The sequence below is a fragment of the Xylaria bambusicola genome, assembly GCF_022495145.1.
Source record: "Xylaria bambusicola strain CBS 139988 unplaced genomic scaffold F5B22scaffold_18, whole genome shotgun sequence".
NCBI lineage: Eukaryota > Fungi > Ascomycota > Sordariomycetes > Xylariales > Xylariaceae > Xylaria > Xylaria bambusicola.
The window spans coordinates 277,486-298,563 of record NW_025953571.1 but is presented as its reverse complement, the minus strand read 5'-3'; the positions used below and the strand labels follow the sequence as shown (position 1 = coordinate 298,563).

General features: G+C 48.1%; 5 protein-coding genes across 5 annotated transcripts; 2 read left to right on the top strand and 3 right to left on the bottom strand.

Annotated features, from left to right (window-relative positions):
- Nucleotides 1–1,136: 1,136 nt before the first annotated feature.
- Nucleotides 1,137–1,826, top strand: F5B22DRAFT_130149 (uncharacterized protein). The gene is made up of 3 exons (XM_047968949.1): nucleotides 1,137–1,429; nucleotides 1,497–1,688; nucleotides 1,745–1,826. Exons 1-2 carry the CDS (start codon nucleotides 1,256–1,258, stop codon nucleotides 1,683–1,685), a joined length of 363 nt encoding a protein of 120 aa, XP_047831250.1. The 5' UTR covers nucleotides 1,137–1,255; the 3' UTR covers nucleotides 1,686–1,688; nucleotides 1,745–1,826.
- Nucleotides 1,827–9,207: 7,381 nt separating this feature from the next.
- Nucleotides 9,208–14,928, bottom strand: F5B22DRAFT_130085 (DNA-directed RNA polymerase II largest subunit). Its single transcript, XM_047968948.1, has 4 exons — nucleotides 14,462–14,928; nucleotides 9,596–14,395; nucleotides 9,486–9,535; nucleotides 9,208–9,431 (listed from the first exon to the last, which is right to left on the bottom strand). The coding sequence occupies exons 1-4, from the start codon at nucleotides 14,816–14,818 to the stop codon at nucleotides 9,407–9,409; spliced, it is 5,232 nt and encodes a 1,743-aa protein (XP_047831249.1). The 5' UTR covers nucleotides 14,819–14,928; the 3' UTR covers nucleotides 9,208–9,406.
- Nucleotides 14,929–16,125: 1,197 nt separating this feature from the next.
- On the bottom strand, nucleotides 16,126–18,039 carry F5B22DRAFT_130039 (WD40-repeat-containing domain protein). Its single transcript, XM_047968947.1, has 2 exons — nucleotides 17,560–18,039; nucleotides 16,126–17,495 (listed from the first exon to the last, which is right to left on the bottom strand). Exons 1-2 carry the CDS (start codon nucleotides 17,916–17,918, stop codon nucleotides 16,433–16,435), a joined length of 1,422 nt encoding a protein of 473 aa, XP_047831248.1. The 5' UTR covers nucleotides 17,919–18,039; the 3' UTR covers nucleotides 16,126–16,432.
- Nucleotides 18,040–18,103: 64 nt separating this feature from the next.
- On the top strand, nucleotides 18,104–19,620 carry F5B22DRAFT_130009 (tRNA guanylyltransferase). The gene is made up of 8 exons (XM_047968945.1): nucleotides 18,104–18,302; nucleotides 18,367–18,456; nucleotides 18,518–18,649; nucleotides 18,700–18,744; nucleotides 18,803–18,975; nucleotides 19,029–19,117; nucleotides 19,166–19,270; nucleotides 19,330–19,620. The coding sequence occupies exons 1-8, from the start codon at nucleotides 18,289–18,291 to the stop codon at nucleotides 19,546–19,548; spliced, it is 867 nt and encodes a 288-aa protein (XP_047831247.1). The 5' UTR covers nucleotides 18,104–18,288; the 3' UTR covers nucleotides 19,549–19,620.
- Nucleotides 19,485–20,835, bottom strand: F5B22DRAFT_130028 (uncharacterized protein). The gene has a single exon (XM_047968946.1). It carries the CDS (start codon nucleotides 20,379–20,381, stop codon nucleotides 19,692–19,694), a length of 690 nt encoding a protein of 229 aa, XP_047831246.1. The 5' UTR covers nucleotides 20,382–20,835; the 3' UTR covers nucleotides 19,485–19,691.
- Between the last annotated feature and the right edge of the window lie 243 nt (nucleotides 20,836–21,078).

Below are 21,078 nucleotides of genomic sequence, written 5' to 3'. Positions count from 1 at the left end.
ACACATACATAGCAAGCCAGGTATATCCATTTTTAGTGTCTCCACAATCATCACTGCATCTACATGTGCGCTAATCCGCGGAGCATCATACTGGCGCAGAGTACCTACATGTAAGGACTAAATGTCTGAGCTTAACTTCCGGCGCGGTGGGATTACAGGTCGGCCCCTGGCAGTTCTCGAAAAGGCAATGAATGCATGGGGCCTAGAAGGGAGTGATTACTTATACTTCACGCAAGTATCCAGGTACCTTGGACAGACAGACAAGACCCCGAGAAGATGATCAGTTGTAGGTTCACCAATAGGAGAGCTCATCGGCTATCTAACTCGTCGAGGTTACATAGTCGGTAGGCAACTCAGTAACTCATCTCAAGTCTTCCTATCCAGAGCCCAGATTGGTGCTTCTGCCTGGCGCGCTTCGCGCGTGTTAGCAGCAGTGAATGCGCGCTTCTTAGCCGCAACGAGCGATTGCCGCCAATAGCAACGGTTGATGGCGTCCTAACAGAATGAAAGCGTGTCGAAGCCATGCATGCCAACGATGCTAATGATGCGTCTCCTTGGACTAATTCTCGGTAACCTAACATTCTTCATGACGGACTCTTGATTCTGTCGTCTGAGTGGCCGCGTGGTGAAATGCGCAGCGGTGGTCGAGATCCTTCCCGCGCTCAGCACACGAGAATCCTTAGACCTTAGCCGAGTTAGTCAAGAGTCTTGTTGCACACTTACATACCAACAGACGAAAAAAAAAATAATACCCGTCACTGACGCATGACAGCAATGTCACCCATAGCTTTGCCGTTGGCACAATCTATCTGGAGCGCAGGCATCCTGTTACCCCGTCGTATCTGATCCACTAGCCTGGCTAGAGAGACACCCCCAAAGCCTCTCAGCCCTGGAGACCGTTGTTGCACGCCGATTGCGATGCCGCAACTTCCAGGCTTGCGGCAGATGACCGCATTCTAGAAACTCCCGTAATAGCGAAGTGTGTCGAAGCTGTTCCCAAGTCGTTCCCTGTCGCATGTTTGTCTATGTACCTACACCAGACCCGCCCATCCGGCCGTCGTGGCAGGTTAGCAATGCCGCGCCACACGCATTGCTACTGTTGGGAAGAGAGGTCACAGAAACACAAGGCAGATATCCAGATCTCCATGCCATCTTGCAGCAAACCTGTACCTGACGTCCCTTCTGGCCCCTCTTGGGCAAACAATATCATCACCACTCCTTGATTGAACCCAATGCTCTTGTAATATTTCTATAAATGCTCGCTCTCCCGCCCGTTGATGAACTGAGTTATACTCGCATCATCATCACCATCACCACACTATCACTACATTCACCAACACATACACAACTACATCTGCTATCTTACAATCTATCAATCACCATCATCATCATCATCTCGCCTCAGTCCAACTGTCTCGTCAACTTCAGAGTGAGTCTTCGAGCTCCCGGCTTAATAGACTGTCTAGATATTTTGCTAATCAGATCTCGCATTATAGTCAAAGACTTTCAACAATCAGTCAAAATGTGTACTCGTCAGATCATCATTTACAGCTGCGGCCACAGCCGTGATATGGGCGTCGTGCTTTGCGGCAGTCCCTCAACCTGCGGCGGTCCTCGAGTCAAGGAGAATGACTACGCGGGTCAATGCGAAGCCCACTGAGCATCACAGGTACTGTACACTATGACGAGTATGCTGATACACTCATTTTTTCTATGACTATAGTATCTCTAACATCTTATACAGGAATGAGACTGCAAGAACTTGGCATGAGGCACGGGCTAAAATGAAGAAGAAAAAAGGAGAGAGAAGGATCATGAATTGGTTCGGCTATAAGAGCGGGGGCGAGCAATCGCGATGTTGTCGGATTAACTTTGCTATATTTTCTGTTTTTCTTTTTCCACAGCTCTCTGATGGTAGTACTCAGTACTGCACCCATGAGAGCGGTTCTTTCTTTCACGCAATCATCATCTATTTCCTTTCTTGATGCATACGCAGCAGGGGGGTTTCACTTGGTCGGCAACGGTAGGAATGGCGCCATGATGTACCCCGGCTACTCTTTTTCTGCGGATTTTGGGCGCTAGACTTTTTGGGTGTACACTACACTTTTGCTATTTCGAATATCATTTTTCTCTGTCTCTCAATCGAATACAATATCTGTCATTTCCGACCATCACTCTGTTGCAGACTGCGGATATGTCGTGGCTTGGCCGTGACAGCGGGTAGCGACCTAGCCGAAAGAACCATTTGCATCCCCGTTTGGTGAGCTGGTGTCGTGGCTGTATGACCGCGGGAAGCATCTTTCCGTTTGACACATCCGCTGTCACCCCGGTTAATACGTCCGCTGTCAGGAGCCATGCTTCCCGAAGGCACAGGGCTGGGATGATGTAATCCTTGGACATGCTAGTCTGGAAACTAAGTAGGTAGACGAGGAGCTCGCGCCAACACCCGGCCGTAAGATGTGGCCAAAAATGACACGACAATAATAGCGGTGGAAAGTTGCGTACATACATAACGACGGCGGTGAGTAAAACAAAGCAAAAAAATAAAATAAAATAGAAATAAGAAATAAGAAAAATACCTATCTATAAGAGGGTTGATATGGCGAGCCATAGCCTCCAGTCATTGAAGAACTTCGCATATGCATTTAATCATGTGATGTCTTCTCTTCGGCAGTTTCGTACTTGTCCTAGGCAAGCCTGCATCTTACCTAGGTTCTGGGAAGACGTCTACGGCTTAGAATTATATGCTGCACCGCACCCAATCTTGGAGGGTAGTCTTGTTCGGCTTCTTGTGTGCTTCCCTGGCAGCTTTGGTCAAACCGCCCGTTCCATTCTTGCGTGTACAATGAAGTTGAAGGTCGGAGGCGAGGCGGTTGAATTCGCCTATCCGGCCACGGTCACGGCCTCGGAACCGATAGAGATTGAGTTCAGGGGTTGCCCACTACATATGTACTTACTTATGGGTAGTTGCACTAAGAATAGGTACCTACATGGGTATGTACCTAAGGTATTACCTGTGCACTACGTGTATGTACCTAGGTACAGACATGGATGAAAATTACCTGCATAACCTACATATATACATATCTACAGTATGTAGGTAGTACTTACTCGTGGAAGTACATACCATTCATGTGTACATGTGGAAGTCAGTAGCGATGAACACTTGAATGCAGAAAGGTACAAGTTGGATAGGTGAATAAAGGTACCTCTACCTCGCGCGGCACATTCAAGCAGCACTTGCCAATTTCCTGCGGCTCTCCCAATCCCGTCGGCCTCCATCTCGTCCGCAATCCCGCAAATCGCTTCCCTCCTTCTGGCTTGCTGTCTGTCCTGCTGTTATCTGTACCTCGTCCTTTTCGTGACGATCCTGCTGCAGGTCCTCGACGGTTTGAGATTGGGCTGTGATGGTCGTTCTCCCGCCCGAGTGGACCGGAGATCCGCAACTAGCAGGCTTGGACCTCCTGGCGTTGGCCCGTTGAAGCGGCCCGAGCCAACTTTGCCTCAGCGGCCCGACCAGAAACGGCGGCCACCCTTATATTGATCCATTTCTTCACCACTCGATTTGATAACTTACGAAGCTTTGATTTGAATTGAGGTAGCCCGTATACGACCTGTCCATTACTCACCCGAAATAACTGTGATACCACCGAGCAGCTAAAATGCCCTCGCCAATCCCGCAAGGCAGACACTCGAACCGTTGCAGCCAGCTCCGTGTGTTGCTTTCTCCAACTTCTTGGCCTTGCACCAAATGTAGGTGACCTCACGGACGATTATGTCACAGACCGGCCCTCTGCTCTGCGCACCGAAGCGTGGCAAGCCACTATAGTCTCCAGCGCTGCCTTTGGCTCGCTACACCCGCTAAAAGTCTATAAAGTCTACTCCCGCGAAATTACGAGAGCGACTGGATCACTATCGGCGCCTCGCAGCCAGTGGCAGCAGAGAGATACGGCACTTAGCTATGTGCAATATAACGTAAAGAGTGATTGAGTGGCTGCAGAATATTCTCACACCACAAGAAGCTAAACTGATCTCCCGTGTGCGGAATTTGCATCCTACTCAAGGCAATGAGAACGCTTGATGCGTGGAATTGCGGAACGTTGCACGCGAGCATCGACTACCTACCTACCTAGTGGGGTAGGTACAGCATTCTAGAAGTCAAGAATGGAAACATTGCATTCCTCAGGTACTGAATGAGTAAGAGCTGCATTAGGAGTGATAAGGAGTGTGCCAACAAGGGTCATGAACTCATCGTCTCCTCCCAAATAGTTTCAGCATCCTAGGCAGAAAGACTCCAGCTGCCAAGACACAAGTTCACAAAAGTACACCCTATCGGTTCCGGCACCCTGGAAGCGATTTTAGGTGCCTGCGATGGTTGACTTTACTATAGCCCAATCACCAACACTCGTCGGGAGTGCATGTGCAGCTACCTACTTGATCGAGTCATTTCTAACACGGCTTGCGTAGCATCCAATTTCCTTGCTGGCAGGCAAGTTAACCCTGTGCTTGTTAGCCCCTGCCGGCCATTTTGGCGGGTAGGGGGATCGGCCGGGTGTGTCAGAATAGGGCACCCCAAGTGGTACTGTTGACCCCAACTTGTCACTTTTGTATGTGCCGGCCCTAAGTGTCATCTTCGACGTGTCGTGACAATGGCTAAGTTGGGAAGCTAACGACTATATTTTTTACTGATCGACTCCAGAATACCTATTGTGATGCTCTATTGATTATTTGTTTACGAAGAATATGCGACTGGACTCTATCAGTCTTCTAATCATGTTCTTAGTAGGCAACGAAATCTATTTGAGGACATGGCCTTCCCCGCGCGGATCAACTAGTGGAGCTAAAGATTGTTACGTAAGTTAGACCATCAGATCTGAGGGGACCTTATTGTAGTGCCTCCTTCGGAGATACTAAATAACATCACCGATGTAGTGTGGGCTCTGGCAAACGTACCTATGCTCGTCTCAATGATGGGATCACATCAATGGCGAGATGGTTCCTGTATTTGCAATGGTATATCTGTGACGTAGCTCGTCGTGGATGAATAGGCCCCAAGACAAGTGGATTTTGCTAAACCACGGGTCCTGACCGATCGATTAAGTCCGCCTTTCTGCCCATGCCATCCGGGATGTCAGGCTTGATGATAGGGAAGTATTGGAGGCTAATTGGCCAATAACTGTGTGCATGTGAGGGCCTAGATGTTACCCCATAACGCCTCGCCAAGTGGTGGCTAAACATTCATCACCAGTTGACTTTGACAGAACAGTATCACAGGTTCTGATTATTGTCTCTAACTTATATGGTTCTAGCTAAAAAAAAATCCGACGCTATGGACTCCTTGTCCACTACGGTATGGAAAAAGGTCAATCTTACCACTTAGGGGATCCTGAGACTAAATCTCACGCATCGGGTTTGGCCCCATGCCTGATCAGACATGATTTGAATCCCGGTCTTGATACCATGACGGTTAACTTATGTCAACTAATGTACGATGACTAGAATGCAGCAATAGCAGTTACGTGATGCGGAAGTGAATGATTGCTAATGTTCTGAGATGGGGACCATTATGGCTGACTCTACTTCTGCAGTAAGACACGTGGCTGGCTGCTTTACCCCATTCCGAATATGTATGGAACACGCCATTGAGCCTTCGACCACGCGAAGTGTGCAGACTCATACTTTAGGTACCTACCTACTCTATGATCCTGACATATGCAATCCTTTCTAGTGGCCAACAGCTAACACTGCATGATGCGTAGCACGTGTAGGACCTGTTATTTTACAAATGCAAAGATTATACTAATTCTACGTGATTACTACATCCGAAACTCTGTCGTATTCGGGTTAGTTGAAGTGAGTTCCAAGTAGAAACCAGAATTAAATCAGCCTGTTGGCGACTAATGTGGTTTAAGATCTGGCAATAGTTGCAAATACTTACCTTTACGGCAATTTATTTTCAGCCCTATCCCAGTACCACGGTTCCTACCGCACCACGTGGGTAGCATTATTCCATGCAGCATCCTGGCAGACTACCGAGACAACAGTTCTGAGTCCTACACTACAATGGGGTCGAACGTATCGCGTCTTCCAGGCGGAGATCAGCCGCCAACGGTATGTCGGTAATGTCAGCATTACATTTTGGCCTCCACCCGCCACTGCATCTTTAGGGCGTTAGAGATGTCTCTTTACCGTCTCTCCAAACGGGGCTTCAGAGGCGTAAACCAACAAGCTCCGTGGCGCAATCCCCCAATTACATCGGTGTATCTCGTATCAACATATAGTATCACGAGCAGATACTATCTTTATCATTCTTTTTTTTTTTTTTTTTTTCAAATGCATCCTTACTTACCCTCCCTATGGGCGAGTGTTCCCAAAATGAAGATTGGGTTGATTACAAACGTCATCATGCCGGATAACCCGAGCTCCGGCCGAGTAATTCTTGATGCCGGAGACCTACGGACGTCACGTCTGAGCATCTGGATTGAAACCTCCCGGTCTCACGTTACAAAGCCAACGCCTGACTTTATTCTGGAGGTATCGGGCTCGTAACTGTTCCCCTAAGCGTACATCAAAGTAAGTGGCGTCTGCACGTTGTCTAGAGCTTTCAAAACTAGGTATCTTGGCGATCCTTATTTTGCCAGCCGTGCTTTTCAGCGGAAAGAGGGCATTCTCGTTGCCGTTAGCGCAAGATGTGGATCTATGGTGTTCTGTCACCAGTGAAGCTCTTGCCTGTCTATCAGGTGACTCACATTCTTTGTCGAGACGCTGGCGCAAGAGAAGATACCCAACAATATTACCGCGATCTCGGAGGTCTATGATGGAAATACCACTCGTTAGTTCCTTCTTTCGCTTCTGGGTGCATGTCTTCTAGGAATAGTACGAGTGGCGTCTCGTAATGATGTCGATGACCTTGGCTTTATGTTGAGCTGCTGCAAGGTCAGAATCTGTCCTGGATCTATCTGGGCTACAACAGCTAAGTATCCATCTGTTATCCATACTTTCCCCTTACGAGAAGTCACGTCTACCTTGCCTGTGGTCCGCTATTTACCTTGCCTACCGCTTACTAATGTATGCTTGCTACTTATACGCATGGGCTAGATATCAAGGCCGCAATCTTGGGGATATTCGGAATGAGATATATGCCGCGTTTCGAAAGACTGTTGGTGGCGATTCCTGCGCCTAATCTCTGGGCTCGCTCCTACTTGCCTTATGTTAGCTCTCAGCTCAGGAGACACATGCGCAAAGTCCTTCCTCACACCGGCGCATTCCCCCGAAGTAAGCAGTGTAGCGCAAGCTAATTAACCCATCATTGGATACATCACATCATACGCTTACTTTACTTCCGGAGACGCCATCTGCCCTATAGGAAGCCTCGCGCGGCATATCTGTTGGTCTCTGACGCTAGCGAAGAAAGCTCAAATTAGTGTAGACGCGCGGACCGCGCATAGCGCTTGTAGTTGGACAACCGCGAATTACTGCAATATAACACGACCCCGCGTTTGATCGTCACATGCGTTCGTCTTAGTATGCCTCAACTAACTATAACTAGCATGACGGAGAAGCAAGGCAGACAAAAAAAGGAGATATACTCAATTCGATTGTATGATTGAGCGAAATTGATATCATGCCAAGCCCCGCTAACAACTTCCGAGTCATTCGGGGAGATAACTCTGGCCTTGCCTTGCCTGGATTAACCAGAAAGAAAAGGAGAAGAAGGTTAACAGGAGTTATGTATGTTGGTTGTTAGGCTGTTAGTTTCTCTTTTTCTTTTCTTTTCCGTCATCGCGGCTGTAACGTCCGAATGACTGACCGACGTGACATGTACTAACGCACACGCGCGGCAGTTTTTAGACTTCAGCCCTATCATTTCCCCTTTTTCCCCTCCGTCTTGTTGTTGGTCACTATCATGTTATCGTGTCTATCTCAGCCCCGGCCCCTTTTACCCGTCTTCCTTCTATGTTTCTATACTAGGTAACAAGGACTATAGGCATAACCTAAGTACGTAGATCTTAGCAGTTCTGGAAATTTGTTCATGTCAACTTGATGTATACCCAGGTAGAGTATACTTAGCCCTGGTTTCGCGGTGAAGAAAGGTCACGGACCCTACAACTTCATGCAATATACACTTTGAATAGATGTGATTGAATTGATAACGACACGCCCCTTCCCCCTTGGCACCGTTGAGGCACGGAAGTTAAGAATGTATGGTATGTATATAGAAGTATTCGGTCCTTTCCTTTGCCGAGAAAAAAAAAATCTATCATCTGATCTGATCACCTCATGTTCCGCGTATTGGTTGTTGTTGGGTAGGTATATACGTATATACATACAAATGTGCTTGCTTGCTCTTGTAGTATCCGTAATGTCTTTGAGTTATTTTCCTGTCTAGTCTAGACTTATCCCGTCAATGCCGGATTACTTCCGCCGCAGAGCTTGTTGATGCGCATGGTGGTTGTCGTTGGTGATTTGTATCACATCTAGGTACCTACCTACCCTGGTCATCGTGATGAAGTTAGTAGAGTGGGTAGATAGCTAGAGAGAGAGAGAGAGGGAGCTTAGGTATGAGCTTATACAACCAATGTGCTGGAACTAGGGCTCGAAGATGAAGGAGAATAGAGATATAATAATGAAAACTTCTGTTAGATATTATCATCATCATCAATTATTGATCAAACAAGGTCCTGACAAGACAGAAAGATGTAGAAGCCCGCAAATTCAGTTGCTTGCTTGACTTATCTATCTATCGGCTGATAGAAGAGTTCGAAAAAAGAGATCCCCTGACTTTATATGTACTTGCCACTCGCGGTCTGAACAATGTCATTCTGTGATCTATCTGCCCAATCGCACGCTGATCTGGACTGTTCGATCATACAAATGCTCCTCCCTCCTAGCCAGCCTGTTGAGCTTTTCGTTTCCCACACATCCCTCATTCCATGCGGTACGTTAACCATGGATTCACTCAATCTGCGAGGTTGCGTGAAAACTGCAATCTTTTTCTCCTGCCACTGAATCCCTCCACCCCACCATCCAGGAGAAAAATCGAAGCCAGTCGTGTTCCCTCCTCTCTTACTTATTCTTAGTTGTACAGTATATCGATAAATGAATTTTTTGCTTTCAGCAGAGTTTTTTTTGTGGATTAGGAAAAGCTCCCTCCTTTCCCTGATATGTGTTGCTACCAATCTTTCTAGTCTTGGGTTCAATGCAAAAATCGGATAGTAGAAATCTTCTCTGTGAATTATGCGAGTATTTCGCTGGGAAGAAGTGTATTAGGAGAATTGTGACCGCAAAAGTAAAACGAAGAAATGCAGAAACGCCCAGATGCTGTAGAAACCATTCGTGACGCCTTGGTATGTTATTCAAACAATCAGATGAAGCGTGAGTCCCAATATCATATGTTTGCCTAGTATTATTGTTTGGGCGAACTAGGAGAGCTATAATTGATAGAATTAGCAAGGCAATATACCACAGAGATAAGAACTACATACTACTTAGGGCTAGTACTGCCGCCAGGCCCAGGAGAATTGAATTGGGGTGACTATATTAGGCTCGTTAGCATTGTTACATTATTTCTGTATCCTATAATGAAAGAACCTACCGTTGGCGAGTAGTTAGGACTTGTAGGTGAAGCCGCTTGCGGGCGATAAGTTGGGCTAGTAGGCGAATACTGCTGGTTCGGTGAGGTAGGTGAGTAATGAGGCGACGCAGGGGAGTAGCTGGGTGAAGTCCGACCAGCTGCGAAATGAGGAGAAGTTGGACTGTATGACGGACTAGTCGGCGAGTAACTCGGCGATGTAGGAGAGTGCGCTGGCGAGGTAGGGGAGTAGTGTCCGCCAGCGGCTGGTGACGTGGGTGAGTAAGATGGAGAGGTTGGAGAATAATTGGGACTTGTTGCTGAGCGGTAGCCACCGGCGGCGGGAGAGGTCGGAGAAAATGAAGGCGAGGTTGGGCTGAACGATGGTGATGTAGAGAAACGGCCACCCTGCAAGGGAGAGGTTGGTGAATACCCAATGCCTGGCGAAGTAGGTGAATAATTCACGAAACCAAGAGGGGACGAGGGAGAGAAAGGACTGGCACCACCAGGACTGGTTGGCCTGTACGGGCTAGTAGCACCACCCAGAGGCCCATATTCAGATAGAGAACCTGGTCCACTGTCTGAACCAGCACCGACAATGGGAGAGAAGTTGCCCATTCCCATGGAAGGCGAGGCGAGACTCATGCCATATCCGCTATCTGCCATAGGCGAACCTGTATCGTATGGTGTTGCCGCTCCATCGAGTTGGGCTCCCTTTACCGCCATACCAGGCATCAGGCCCATACGGGAGTTGTCCGAGATCACCGTGTCGAGCATCTTCGGATCCAAAAAGACATGGAAATGCCCAGTACCCATTGGGGCAAGTTGGCCTAACATGACATTCTCAGAGATACCTCGGCAGTCGTCAAGTTCACCAAGAGAAGCAGCTTCCAAAAGGATTTCTACCGTTTCCTCAAACGAACACCTCATGAGTGCACCGGTATCAGCTCGATTGATACCGTGTCTTGTCACAGCAGCAATACTGCCACGATATGTCATGACATCAACAAGGAGAGAGAGATGTCGCTCGTTGACGTATGAACCATCGAATGCCAAAACTCGTCTCAGCTCATTCAAGAGAGCTCCACGAGCTGCCTCAATGCCGAACACTTCAACAATTTGCCATAGGTCATTCGTGCTGGTTCGCCTGGCATCAACACCTTCAACAGCCAAGACTTCGCGCAGAGCAGTACCTGATGTATCCAAGTACCACTCCTCACATTGGGCAGCACCCTTTTCCTGAACCAGGGCACCACTTTCGTCTTCAACGATCCTTGCAGTAGTGTTGAGAAAGGCCCGGTCTACACCTTTGACACCACGGAGGGTCAAATTCTCCAAGAGATGATCTGCTAGACGCTTCAACATGATATCATCCTCAATAGCCTTATCGCCATCGTCCTTATCGTCTGGCATCGGGCGTATACGGATGACCTGGTTCGGACTATTATCATCACTAGGAATAATAGCAAGATCACTACCATAGTCCTGTTTGAGTCGCAAGACCACATCGTCTATGGACAATCCTTTGTCGAGCATCTTCTGTCTGTCAAGCACAATGCGGAGTAGCCAGCGGGACTGTTTCTCGATGGGGGGGCCTGTCTCATCAGGAATCAGGAAGTATGACTCAACCATGTCATTATCTTCAGCGATGGTTGTTGTATCGATCACAGGATCATAATATATCTCAGTGACAGCGGTGACAGAGCGTAGATTGGTATGTTCCACCATGCTACGTAGCTTCTTTGCTCCCTCCTGGGTTGGCTCACCATCCTGATACACCAGCATAGAAGGTGTCTTGATGTTGCTAGCCACATTCAAAATTTCTTTCAGACGCGGAACACCAAGAGTGACGTTCTTTGACGCGATACCCGTGAAATGGAAGGTATTCAACGTCATTTGAGTGGCTGGTTCACCAATCGACTGGGCAGCCAAAACACCAACCATTTCACCTGGGTTAACCATAGCCCTGCGCCACTTCCGATCGAGCTCTCCAATTACATGATGGAAAGCCATTTTGTCCAGTCGATGGAAGCACGCTAGTTGCTTGAAAGCCAGCTTTGAACGGAGGAGGGCCTTAAAAAGCAGCGTCGCATTTAGATCTGCTTCTTGTGATACTTTGTCGGAACCGGGAACGACGGTCATGCCGTCAATTAAGTTCTTCACAATAGGTATGACGTCCTGTGGTGTGAGATTGCTCGACTTTGTATCATCCACCTTGAGCAGTCTCTTGGCGCTTTCGATTAGTCGAGACACATTGAGTGGAAGTTGGAAGGAGTTCTCCAGTTTCTCAGCAGACATCTTTAGTTTTCTCAAGAACTCCTTGTCCTTTTGCAAACTTTCGTATTCGTAGTCAAGTAGTTCCTGAGCCTGCGGATCTCCTGCAATATCTTGAATGTACTCAAGTGATTCGGTGACATTTGCAGGAAGTGTGTCCATAACATCAAGACGGTATCGCTTCTCAAAATCAGCATTGCGTATGATCCAGTGATCCATGCCCTGCTTTTCGATGTGCATGGCATCCAAACCATCTTCACCGTAGATAAATTGGATGATATCACCAAGCGAGTTCCGAACAGTACCATCATAACGGGCGCTTACGTCTTCAAGAGCCTTGACAAGACGTCGTTGAATGTAACCGGTCTCGGCAGTTTTCACAGCCGTGTCAATCAAACCCTCACGACCCGCCATGGCGTGAAAGTAGAACTCAGAGGGGGTTAAGCCACGCAAATATGAATTTTCAACAAAACCACGCGCTTCTGGTGAGTAGTCGTCCTTGGTGAAGTGTGGCAAGGTCCGGTATTTGAAGCCGAATGGAATGCGTTTACCCTCGACGACCTGCTGTCCGACTAGGGCAGTCATTTGAGAGATATTGATCGATGAACCTTTCGACCCAGAACGTGCCATAACAACAGCGTTGTTGATATCTTTTAGATTGTTCTCAGTTGTTGTTCCGGCTTTGTCACGAGCATCGTTGAGAGCCTTCGACACTTTGCTTTCGAAAGTCTCTCTGATATTCATACCAGGCAACGCTTCAAGCGTGTTTGCGGCGGCCTCGGCGGTTAACCCAGCGACGATTGCCTTTTGTTCGTCAATCTGCTCTTGAATTTTCTCAATTGTGCCTTTGTCTGGAATAGTATCACCAATACCAATACTGTGGCCGTTATGTAGAAGCCAATAGTTGATGACGCGCTGACACCCATTAAGAAATGCCATAGCGCCTTCAGGTCCAAGCTCGTTGTAACACAAGTGCACGATACCGCCACTAGCAGCACCGACATTCTTCTTGGTTAGAAGCCCGAACAAAAGTTCACCAGTTTGGATCAGTAGACCACCATCCTTTAGTGGCGACCAAGGATCACTCCCTTTTTCATTTGGGTTGGTGTAGAGACTAATCTCTCGAGGAATAATCATGCTGACGATTTGTTTTCCAGTCCATCGGGGGCGAGGTTTGAGAATTGAAGGCTGAGGGATGGTGCCATCCCAGTTGGGCACCCACAGAAGGACATTCATGACTTGTTCTTTGGTGAGGAAAACGTCTCGGCGACACATTTTATAAACACCTGCCAAAGTATCCTGTACGATACCCATCAAAGGGCCATTGCGCTGAGGTGAGACAATATTGAGTGGAACCATACAGAGCTCCCTGATCTCAGCACGTGTCTCTTCCGTTTGAGGGACATGAAGATTCATCTCGTCACCGTCAAAATCAGCGTTGTAAGGGGACGTTACGGACAAATTCAGCCGGAAGGTAGAGTAAGGCATGACCTTCACACGGTGACCCATCATAGATTCTTTATGCAGAGAAGGCTGACGGTTGAAAATAATGTAGTCACCATCCTGAAGATGACGTTCTACCTTCCAGCCATACTCCAAAGAGATCTGACCAGCACGTTTGTGGTGTCGAAGATCAATTCGGGTTCCGTCAGAGCGGACAACATACTTTGCACCGGGATGCTCATTTGGTCCGTTTTGCACGAGTTTGTGTAGGCGGGAGATATTATAGGGAGTGACAGTCTCGGGGTAAGTTAATGTCCGTGCAATACTTCGAGGCACGCCAACCTCGTCTAGAGAGATGTTGGCATCACCAGTGATGACGGTACGTGCCGAAAAATCCACTCGTTTTCCCATAAGGTTTCCTCGAAGACGACCTTCCTTGCCCTTTAGACGAGCACGGATAGACTTGACTGGGCGGCCACTCTTCTGAAGAGCCTGAGGCTGGCCAGCAATGTCATTATCCATCAAGGTCGCAACATGATACTGTAAAAGCGTGTCAAACTCATGGGCAATATGACCCGCTGAGCCTTCCTGCAACGCTTGTCGAACATTGCTGTTAGCACGGAGGACATCACCAAGCTTGTAGGTTAAATCATCTTCATTCCGTAGACCCTGACCGGTGCCGTCCATCGAAATACTAGGTCGCACAGGTGGTGGAGGTACAGGCAGCACTGTAATGATCATCCATTCGGGTCGAGCATAGTCCTTGTTTAGACCCATATCCCGAAGATCATTGTCAGAAATGTTCTTGAGAATATTAAGAGCCATCTCAGGTGTGATGTTGATCGTGTTCTTCGACTTGTGGTTTTCCTCGTCTTTTTCCTCGGTGACGGCAGTGAGTTTAAGGGCACCCAGCCTTATCTTGGGCTGATTGTTCCCGCAGCCGCCATGACCGAGTTGCTTAGGCTTGTTATGCGGCTCATACTCTTTGTCCTCGTCCTTGGGTATCTCGTTGCTACATATATTCTTGCCTTTACAGACAGTCCACACGCGCTGGAAACGGGTCTTAGGGTCACGGGTGGCAACAGCCGCCGCGAACTCTGGATCATCCTATGGTGGGCGCATTAGCATCAATAGAATCCAGTGTTATTCAGGACACAAGAGCGTGTGACTGACTCTATCTGCCTTGACTTTGCTGCAATTGGTGCAGACGATCTCTAAGATCTTCTTGACCTTCTTGATAAAGCCAGGGTGATAGACGGGTTTCGCAAGCTCGATATGGCCGAAGTGTCCAGGACACTCGGACATATTCTCTAGACATGTAGCGCACTTGAACTGGCGGTCAACAGAGCCAAGACGCGGGTCGTTTAATCCGTTCTGACGCGGTTTGGTACGTGTCTCGTCCATCGTTTCGGGGTACATAATATGTGCAACACTCATATTCTTGATCTCTTCGGGTGAGAGGAGACCAAATTGTATCTCCTCTACCGTCTTGAGAGGCGCATCAGAGTGCGCGAAATGAAGGTTTGCCATGTTGGATGATGGGGTGAACTGAGATAGGAATGGAGTGAATGATGAGGGAAATGGAGGACAGCGTATCGCGCCCGTCAAGTCGTTAACCCGTAGTCGAGAGAAATCGGCGATCGCGGTATATCAAGAGCGAAAAATGAGCGTGTATAGCGGATGGGCGCGCTGGAACGGGTGAGTGGGAAGTGCAGTTGACAGCACTGGAGGATGCCGAACAGGCAGGCCTTCAGGCCTCGAGGTGAAAGAACTGCTCCCTCCCGGGCGCGCGCAGATACTCGGTCGGTCGCGGGGCTCGAATCGACGATATGGCGAGGATGACGATGTCGGGAACTCGCGGGAGAGAGACTCTGGCGATGCCCGACGCGTTGTGTGCCGTAAATCGATGTCGTGAAGAATGTTGTTGTGGTGGTTGAGGCTGGATTGATTTGGCAGAGGGAGAGGGAGAGAAGGCGTCAAGAGCCCTTGAGGCGCTAGGCCTGATTAAGCACACCGGTTCCACCGGAAAAAATATTTCGCCACAGATGACTGTAGTACCTGTACTCCATTTCATGCCCAAGTTTGCTGGCAAAGGTAGGTACTCTATACCTTCCCAGCCTCACTTTTAGTGTCTAAACGTACCAAGATACTTACCAAGCGCGTCACTATCTGGCATGAATGCCAAGTACATATTGAGCCCCACAAGTCTAGGTACACCATTCACCATTGTGTACCTCCATAACACTCTCTTATTGAGCCATTCCCCCCTCATTCAAATACGTGTAGCTGAGGGAATCACTTTATATACCTACAATAATAACTATGTACATCTTACTGCTTAAGTCCTGCTTAAGTATCATAAGACCCTTTACGGAGTGGTTTGAGAGATATGCCGTGGTTACATTCATGGAGATGGCCCATCTCTTGTGCCTTATCATGTCACAGCGAAGAGGAGTGAAATGGTACTTAGTACCTAGGTAATGTGCCTTCCGTACTGTAAGTATGTAGGTAGACAAAGACGGAAGCCACATTAATGACTCAGGTGTTATGACGTCTCAAGGTTTGTCAGCCAATTTGTCAAACAGAAAAAGTATTATTTTCCCAGCGGGGATCTATTCAAGCAACCTTGGAACCTACAAGGTCAGCCACTCAAAACGTTCTATCCATCGCGCCGTGTCAATCTTCAGCCTTGCGTACAGTGCCTACAGCATCCACCCACCAATGTTTGTGGTTTCCCTTTCTGCATGCCGATATATGGAAACTTGTTTGATTACATGAAATGACCCAGGATCCCCCTACACTGGACACCAGTGCAAAAGTACTGGTCGTCATCTTATTCCACGTGTAGTCATCAATGTGATAGCCTCGCTCTCATAAGACGTTCCCTGGGGGCCCAACTGCTCGTTAAGACAATTCGAAACAGCTTTTATAAACCACACTGGAACGTCAAATTATAATTCAGATCACATCGTAATGGAATGGTAACAATAGAGCACCTCGTATACACTTCTCAAGACGATCGGGGTATCATTAACGGCCTGCGGGGTTCCCTATGCAGGTACACAAAGTAACTGCCTAAGCTCCAAAAGTAGATATTTAGTATACAAAAAGCCAAATATTGCGATAGCCTCTTCAGCACCTACACTACTTCTTCTTAGCCCTGGTGCTCTTCGAAGCAGCCGGTTTCTTTGCTGCAGTTGCTTTATCCTCCTCAGCATCTTCACCATCTTGGGCCTCGCCCATACTTCTCCGCCGCACGGTGCCCGTAGATACAGCCACGAACTCCTCCTCGCTGTCGCTAGCACCAAGATCGTACAGCACCGGCATACGAAAATCTGTCACTCCTAGGTCCTCATCGTATCCTTTTCTCAGGTCCGTCCTTAACACGTCGATGTCCTCGTCCTCCAGGTCCAGCCTACGTTTGTTGATCTCTTCTTGTGGGTGTATGTCGAACTCGTCCTCGCGTTCGATGTATTCGACGTTCTCTTCTACCTCGACGAAATCGGGCGCCAAGGCCGACCAGCGCTGGGGACTCGTAACAGACCATATATAGATTCTCCCCGTTTCCAGACCACAGGCTGCGAGCATAGCACGGTGTGGATGCCACTCAATGACACCTTGCTCTTCCTTAGGTCCTTCCAACATCCTGACCAAGCTACCATGATTCCGCTCCCAGATGTATAATTCATGATTGTTATATGTCGAAGCCGCAACGTATTCTCCCGTTGCGCTGAACGTGACATGATTCCAAGATAATCTATTCACCACGTCCTGAAACTTATGTTCCAGTGGCATTTGTATCGTGTCTGGGTCCAGATCTTCGGCCGAGAGGTTCGGTACATGGAAAGTCCTGATGATCCTGTCTTGCGAATTCACCAGTAGCTCCCTGCCCGACCCTGTTAATCTTAGGGTAGTAACTACCGAACTACATATTTTCTCAGACCATATAATTTCGTGTGTGTTTGGATCTATAAGGTTAAGGCGCCCTTTATTCGTGCCAGCTAGGATGTGGTCGCCTGTCCCAGTCCAAACCGTTGCCGTGGTCATTTGTTTCGCGTCTTCTTTCGCTTGCTTCTCCTTTGTCGCCGCATCGGCGTCGGTATTCGTGCGCCTTGGTGCTGAGGGGAGGGTATGCTTGATGTCGTTAGGATTACTTAGGTCAACTAGCGATGGAGCCTCGTCGAATACGGAAGCGACGAATAGCTTACTATATAGCAGATCGTTAGCGCTCCAAGCTATCATGTCTTGGATTTTGTTGTTCAGCTCCTTACTGGTTCCATGGGTGCAATTCTGCTGTATAGATTGGAGCCCTAAACCGGGCCTCTCTATATCTTGTGCCGTCCTCTAGGTCCCATAGAACTGCTCTCCAGCCCTGGCAGGCCGAGAGAAGATACCGACCGCATCTTGACCAGCTTAAGGAAGTTATAGCCGCTCTATGGCCCCTCAATTTCTGCGCGACGCCCATGGTCTCCAGATCCCACACTACAACAGTGCCGTCGACGCGACCTGAGGCGAGGTAATCGCCTTTGCGATTGAAGCGAAGACATGTTGTATGACCAGACCGGATCGTATTGGTGATGTTCTCCGGATAGTCCTGGAGTAGATAATCGTCAGAAAGAAGGAGGTTCATGTTGCTGGTCTCATATTGCCATCATGTTGGTCGTTGAAGAGTAGAGTTCAGCAATGTTGAATTAATTTATCTAACGCCGGAGCTATCAGGTACATGCACTCGGGTACCTACCTAAACTATGGCGGATGGTGGGGTCTCATCCCGCTGAGACACCCCACCTACAGCACCTCCCTCGTACCAACCTTGGAAGTTCTATATATCTATCATAGGTACGCATCCATGCAGTCTCATTCAATGAGGTGTACTTGTAGTGTCCCCTGGGCATATTATTCACATTCATCAGGGAAGCAGCGGTGCTAGAATCTGGTTTTTATTTCGAATTAGTAACGTCGAGCTTGAAGTTCTGAAATATACCTAGTCAAACCCAAGCATGGCTAACTCACGGTCAGTTAACATCTTACCAAGGTTGACTGACGATAAATTGAGCTTGTCGCTAACTCAACGACAGCTTCGAATATGTGAAGCAATTTGAGAGCAATGATATTCTACTTCCAAACACATGGATAGTCATTAGGATCGACGGTCGGGGGTTCACTAAGTAAATCAATTTCTAGGTGGAACAGTGGGAGACTTTCGACTTACCTGGATATACCTCCCAGGTTATGTGCGAAGTACAAGTTCGAGAAGCCCAACGATCGGCGAGCACTTGATCTCATGAACGCCGCGGCCCAGGCCGTCATGACAGAGCTGCCCGACATTGCCATTGCGTACGGTGTCAGCGACGAGTACAGGTAATGCACTATGTGTTTCTGATCCTGACTACCAGCTGACTCGGAATTAGTTTCGTCCTACACAAGTCGTGTACACTCTTTGAACGGAGGGCGAGGTAGGACTCTGTTCTAATCCATAAATGATGAAAATGAAGCATATTGATGGCAGAATAGCAAGCTCATTACGACGATTGCCTCTACGTTCACGTCTTACTACATTTACTTGTGGCTGGAATATTTTCCAGACAGCCCATTGTCGCCCCCTCTACCTAGTTTTGATGGGCGAGCTGTATGCTATCCCAGTGTACAGAATTTGAGGGATTACATGAGTTGGCGACAGGTCGACTGTACGTTAAATTCACACACCTCTTCTAGAAATATATAGGCTGACGAGCTTTAGGTCACATCAACAACCTCTATAACACTACCTTCTGGTCGTTAATTCAACTCGGAGGGTTTGATGCAAAGGAAGCAGAGAAATTTCTTGCTGTAAGAATCCTCATGCGCTTCTATGAGCCGAAGCTGATCGATACTTAGGGCACCCTCTCAGCAGATAAGAACGAGATCTTATTTTCGAAGTTCAAGATAAATTACAACAACGAGCCCGAGATATACAAAAAGGGCAGCGTTGCTTTTCGTGATGTATGCCACTCTTATTATATGCCACATCAGCCAAACTTGACTTTCTAACATATCCCTAGTACGAGCTTGTAGAGCCCGGAAGCCACAATGTTGCGGAGACGATAGACCATGTAGCAGAGCCAGTCCAGCAGTCCAAAACACAGGAGGAAAAAGACAAGAAACGACGTAATAAAGCCTGCGTTGTGGTTGAACATTTAGATATCATTAAGGATGATTTCTGGGATAGAAGACCATGGCTATTGTCAAATAAACCCGGTAAAGTCCCGAAACAGGCATAGAAACGAATTTATGGTAGTATCCAACGCCATCTGAATGCTTTGAACATGAATATGGACCCTATGATATGATATGAAACAGGAACGCTGGCCATTTTCGCGCCATGCAAGATGGCAATGGGTATATCGTCTCAATTCTTCGATCATCATTTGACTGCGCTCACACGCCTCTTTGCGTCCTTCCGTTTCCGCCTTGCATCTCTTCTCGCTCTCCGCTCTTCTCTTGTTTCGCTAGCCTTGAGTTTCTCCTTAGCTGCTTGCCTCTCAGCCTTCTTGGCTTTCTTCTTTTCGACCTTTTCAGCAGCCCGTCTCCGTGCCTCCCGCAGTGCCTCTTTCTCAGCCTTCTTCAACCTCTTGGCCTCTCTTCGTGCCCTCCTTTCCTCTTTCGTCTCTTCTCGCTTGCCATCTTTTTTGGTCTTCGAGTCCGGTTCTGTGGGGAGTGGTGTACCGGCCCCGCTATCAGGCGGTGTCGGTAATGAAGCTGCGGGATCATTGACTGATCCCTCCATGACACCCCCACGTATAAATGATGTGTATAGCCCCCTGGTGCCGGTGTACTTGGTCGCGACGTTGCGCGCGGTGATCTTTTCGAGCGCGCCTCCTTTCAGAGTCTGTTTCATGGTGCCGCTCTTCGTGTCGATGCCCTTGAGAGCTTGGTCAAAGGCATTCAGCCACCAAGCCTCTTGCTTGTGATCCTTCTTATTACCGAGACCGGCGCCATCTTTATTACGCTTTATGAGGATATGGTGTGTCAGGCCGTTGCTATCGCTGGTCGGGTGTAGAGAGTGGCCAGTCCCCCGCCATCCTTGGGCGGTTAGGAGGGCGTGGGCGTTCATAGGTTGTGCAGCGTCCAGACTTCTGAGGAGGGCGACCGGGCGTGTTTGATCTATATCTGGACATTCGTATACGAGTAATATCACTGACGGTATTTAGCTTTTCGGGAGTCAAGTGTAGCGAAACATCGGAATACTAATCGGATGGGAGGTTTTAGAATCCTCAATTGAAATTTCAGTGGAGCTACTACCTAGCCCACCTGCTCGCCTGCCTACAAGTAGGCGCGCTTCCCCATCCAGCCCCTTCCTTGGCGAGGCATGTATGCTTATATCCGTACATCGTCATTTAAGGGATGCTGAGTTGAGTATGGCGCCACCTCATTATACGCCTTAACTCAAGTCGGAGCTAGAGCGACTTCCTAGGAAGTCGTTTGGCAGGGACATCGATGATTATATATAGGATTCAGAGCAGCATTAAGTACATACAGTACATACATAATATACATACAGAGTCTCGAGAGTTAACCTTTGAAGATGACAGGGTTGGGCCCCACTGCTCATTAGTGCGCTGATGGGCCCCTCCCTTCCCGAAACCCCCACCATATTTGCTGGGTGCAGCACTCATCTACATATATATACATTATAATATGTATACCTATATATGTACGTGCATGTGATAGACTACCTACATGTACGATTATTTTTTAATAAAGGTAGTGTTCGGATCTAAAGCAAGATAGTGGCTAATAGGCAGTCGTTT